General features: G+C 47.6%; 1 protein-coding gene across 1 annotated transcript; it reads left to right on the top strand.

Annotated features, from left to right (window-relative positions):
- Window positions 1-1,654: 1,654 nt before the first annotated feature.
- LOC138267068 (olfactory receptor 1f45-like) lies at window positions 1,655-2,596 on the top strand. Its single transcript, XM_069215915.1, has one exon. It carries the CDS (start codon window positions 1,658-1,660, stop codon window positions 2,594-2,596), a length of 939 nt encoding a protein of 312 aa, XP_069072016.1. The 5' UTR covers window positions 1,655-1,657.
- Window positions 2,597-4,723: the final 2,127 nt, after the last annotated feature.

Genomic DNA, 4,723 nt, shown 5'->3' with positions numbered 1-4,723 from the left:
AATATGGGCCTAAATGAGCTCATTTAAGCAAAATGAAACTCTATATTTCATAGTCTTTCAAACTGATAATTTGGCCAAAATGACTGAAATGCACCTAAATATTGTAGTTCAGGGATAATTCACTGTGAGTCTTAGATACTTATTGCTGATATCTGTTGGTTAGTACCAGAGGACAGTTATTGCTATGTCTGTTTTTTCATGTCCTCTGTAGATGCAATAATTTATATCAATCAATAAAGTTCTCCATTATATTATCACAAAGTCTGTACAATGCCTGGGCATAGACAATTGCTGTAATCTGCCTGGCCCTATAATCTCTATGCAATGGAGAAGTACAATCGATGTGAGAGCACATAGGATTAACCTCCATTTAGTTTCTTTGGTATACACCATATGATGCTTAATTCTTTTGCCGTTTCAATGTTACAATTTTTAAGTACAAAATCTGTCATAACGTGTGATATGATTGAGAATCTCCTTTGGCAAGGCAAAGTGGAAAAAATAAATAAAGCAAATGGGATTAGACATTTAAAAAAGATGGGCCTTGTAATAATGAACCACTCTATTCTTAAATGCCTCTAACACATATAGGGGGTCATTCCAGCATTGGCGGGCGGCGGGAGCCGCCCGCCAAGCGGGAACCGCCAGAAGACCGTACCGCGGTCAAAAGACCGCGGCGGTCATTCTGGGTTTCCCACTGGGCTGGCGGGCGACCGCCAAAAAGCTGCCTGCCAGCCCAGTGGGAAACACCCTTCCACGATGAAGCCGGCTCCGAATGGAGCCGGCGGAGTGGAAGGGGTGCGACGGGTGCAGTAGCACCCGTCGCGAATTTCAGTGTCTGCTAAGCAGACACTGAAATTCAAAGTGGGGCCCTCTTACGGGGGCCCCTGCAGTGCCCATGCCATTGGCGTGGGCACTGCAGGGGCCCCCAGGGGCCCCACGACACCCCATACCGCCATCCTGTTCCTGGCGGCCAAAACCGACAAGAACAGGATGGCGGTATGGGGGTCGGAATCCCCATGGCGGAGGATTCCAATGGGCAGCGGAAAGTCGGCGGTACACCGGCGACTTTCCGTTTCTGGCCGCGGGTGTACCGCCACGGTCAGAATGCCCAAAGGAGCACCACCAGCCTGTAGGCGGTGCTCCCGCGGACCCCGGCCCTGGCGGCTTTTACCGCCAGGGTCGGAATGACCCCCATAGTTATTTTTTTCAGTGAATTGTTGTGACAAATTCCAGGATTGTCCCACAATTTTTGTATTCTTATGGAAGGTGTGCTCTAACACTCCTTGAGAAGGGTGAGGCTTGTCTTATATACTACGAAAGTGTTGGAATGGTTCATTAAGAACCTTTGAATTTGCTGCAGATTCATGAGGAATTTATGTCATAAAATGTAGCAATTTGTCCTGTTGTTTCCCTGATTTTCACACTGTTTCCAACTAGAGGATGCCAGATGTGTGAACGTTTCTCACTTGATTGATCATGTTAGATATAAGTATTTACATCTGAACATTCTCACAGTTAACCAGTTGCCACTGGTGATGTAATTTGCCATGTGTTGTTTGACCTAATGTGTGAAGTCATGAGCAGTGCATTAGGGAAGACTTGGGTGCTGTGCTGTATGTAAAACTCTATTTCGATCTTTACAGATTCACGTCCAATGGAGAGACGAAACCAAAGCTCTGCTTCAGAATTCATTCTCCTTGGTTTTTCTAGTCACCCGGACAGGCAGATCCATCTCTTCTTTGTCTTCCTCATCATGTACACAGTCATCCTAGTGGGAAACCTCACAATCATTATTATTATCAGGATAGACTCTAGACTCCACACACCAATGTACTTCTTTTTGAGCGTCCTGGCCTGTGTTGACATCTGTTTCACCTCCCTAACAGTTCCAAAACTGTTAGTGGACCTTCTGTCAGTGAAAAAGGCAATTTCTTTTGCTGCTTGCATCATCCAATTGCATTTCTTTCTCTCATTTGGTAATATGGGTAGTTTTGTGTTAGGGATTATGGGCTTTGATCGATATATGGCAATATGTCACCCTCTCCGTTATATGCAGATCATGAGAGTGGGGCTCTGTGTGTCTCTGGTGCTTTGTGCCTGGGTGATCGTCTCTCTTCATTCATCAATACACAGTGTTTTGGCCTCCAAGTTGTACTACTGTGACTCCAACGAAATCCATCACTTCTTTTGCGATCTTCCACCACTTCTGAAGCTGTCATGTTCAGATACAACTGCTAATGAGCTTGTACTCTTCACTGAGACAACTGTCATCTTGGGTGCCCCACTTCTTTGTATTCTCATCTCTTATTTTCGGATTGCAATCGTCATTCTGAAGATCAAGTCTTCTGAGGGAAGGACAAAAGCTTTTTCCACCTGCTTTTCCCACATAACATCTACAGTGCTATTTTATGCTCCTGTGCTTTTTACATACGTCCGTCCATCCTCAGTCTACTCCCTGGAGAAAGATATGGGGATAAGCATAATGTACAGTATGGTAAATTCTATGTTGAACCCATTTGTATATAGTGTCAGAAACAATGACGTGAAAGAAGCCCTGAAAAAAGTTAAAAGCAAAAGTCAATGGCACAAATAAATCTTTCTGAAGAAAATGGAAGGACTTTGTCTTTGTCTAATGATAAAATTAATAGCAACTGAAAACATCTATGAATCATTCATTAACAATGTATTTCAGAATACAACACATAGGAGCAATCCCAATTTTTTTAACCTCACTCTTGACCAAATAACGTACTTGTCCCACACATTGTCAGCATGACATACATACATGGGGATATGTATCACTAGCACATAGTACTAGCACTGGGAAAACCACTGACACAAACCCAACATAAGATGTTGTTTTGGGATTTACTTTCCAAAGCAAACCACGATTTACAATGGAGCTTGCCTCAAGAAATGCAAAGTGCACTGTGTGTTACTTTGCATTAAGGCAGCTTTCTGTCAGTGGTACAAGGGTGATCCCTTGCAACCACCTGCAGGTTTTGTCACTAATCCCTACCTATGAACATTTGTAGACAGAAATTTGCAGCAATAAGTTAAATCCCATTAAGCCAAGTACAATATTGGATAAAGTTTAAAATGTCTTGAATCATGTGTGTGCTGCTCTGTAAATAGGCCCTCATTTTAAGATTGGCGGCAAATGTCGCCTACCGCCACGGCGACAGCCGCCAAAAGTCCGTCACCGTGGCTACCATCCGTCCGCAATATTATGACCACAGCCGGATTTCTGCCACAAGAAGGGCGGAAATCCAGCTGTGGCCATACTGGTGGATGGTGGTAAGGTGGCGCTGCTATCACTAGCAGTGCCACGGCAGTAGACTGCCGCCAGCCGTATTATGTCAAATAATGCGGCCAGGCGGTGTTCTGCAGGCGGGCGCTGCTGGTGGTAGCAGCGCACCCGCCGTGTCTCCTGCCGGAGGACCCCCAGGTAAGTCGGGTCTCTAACAGTTGGGTGGGGGTGTTGTGTGTGTATGTGAGGGTTTGTGTGCATGTATGTGTGAGTGTGTGCATGAATGAGAGTGTGTTTCGTGTTGTGTGTGTGCGTGTATGAAAGTGTGCGAGTATGTATATGTATGGAAGTGTGTGTGCGTGTATGTATGGAAATTGAAATGCGTGTCTGCGTGTATGTTTTGATGTGTGTGCGGATGTGTGCGTGAATAGGTGAATGCATGCGTGTATATATGTGTGAATGAGTGTGTGTCTGCGTGTGTGTGGTGTGAATGGGGGGCATGGATGTAGGGGGGTGGGGGTTGTTTGGAGAGGTATGGCGCAGGGGCTTCCTATCCCTGACAGGGAAGGAATTCCCTGTACCTGATGGGGCCTACCGCCATGTTTTTTGTGGCGTTACGAACGCCACGAAATCCATGGCGGTAGGCGGGAACATAATCCCGCCGGCGGTACAATGGTGTCCGCCAGGCTGGAGATGGTTATCTCCATCCCGGCGGCTGCTACCGCCATGGCGATCGGAGTGGTACATTGGCGGGTTGGCTTCTGTATTTTGAGCTCCTGTGACTTTGGCGGTCATTATGAACATGGCGGGAAAAAACGCTGTGTCAGCGGTGAACAGAATCCCGCCGGCGGCGGTGGATGGAAACCCGCCATATAATGATAGAAAAACCCAACCCCGCCAAAAATTCCCAGACCACCACTCCCCGCCAGGACCCTGACAGCAGGAATCCCAGCCCACCCCACCCGAGACTGCCAAGCACACCCACATCCCCCTCCAAATAATGATGCACAAATCATCTCGGCGGACAGTGGAGGCCGGACGACCATTGGCGGCTGCGACCGCCACGGGCGGCAGGTGGGCCCAACAGCAACAAGTGCACACATTGGCTAGGCCTTTCACCCACACACCTGACACACATACAGAACACCATAAAACACCCCCAGACACACCCCACAATCCCTTGCAACGAAACCAGGACCAGAAGACAGAGAGCACCAGAGCCAGACAGAGAACGCCAGCAGACAGGACACGCATATCGACCCACACAGGAGCACCCATACCCCGTCCGCCATCTACCACCCTCACCATGTCCCCCCCAAAAAAAATCCACGCTTCACCGAAAGGGAGCTAAGGACCATGGTGGACGAGATCCTGAAAGTGGAGCTACAAATATTCGGGTCCGAGGTGCAGCACACACCCATTGCGTGGAAAGTGGAGCTGTGGCAGACCAGTGTCAACAGGGTGAATGCG

The sequence above is a fragment of the Pleurodeles waltl genome, chromosome 12 (genome assembly GCF_031143425.1).
Source record: "Pleurodeles waltl isolate 20211129_DDA chromosome 12, aPleWal1.hap1.20221129, whole genome shotgun sequence".
NCBI classification, from domain to species: domain Eukaryota; kingdom Metazoa; phylum Chordata; class Amphibia; order Caudata; family Salamandridae; genus Pleurodeles; species Pleurodeles waltl.
Note: the sequence above shows the minus strand (reverse complement) of the source record. Positions and strands in the feature narration are given on the sequence as shown.

Excerpts from the sequence above, each read along its gene's own strand:
- LOC138267068 (XM_069215915.1), top strand. The coding sequence starts at position 1,658 with ATGGAGAGACGAAACCAAAGCTCTGCTTCAGAATTCATTCTCCTTGGT.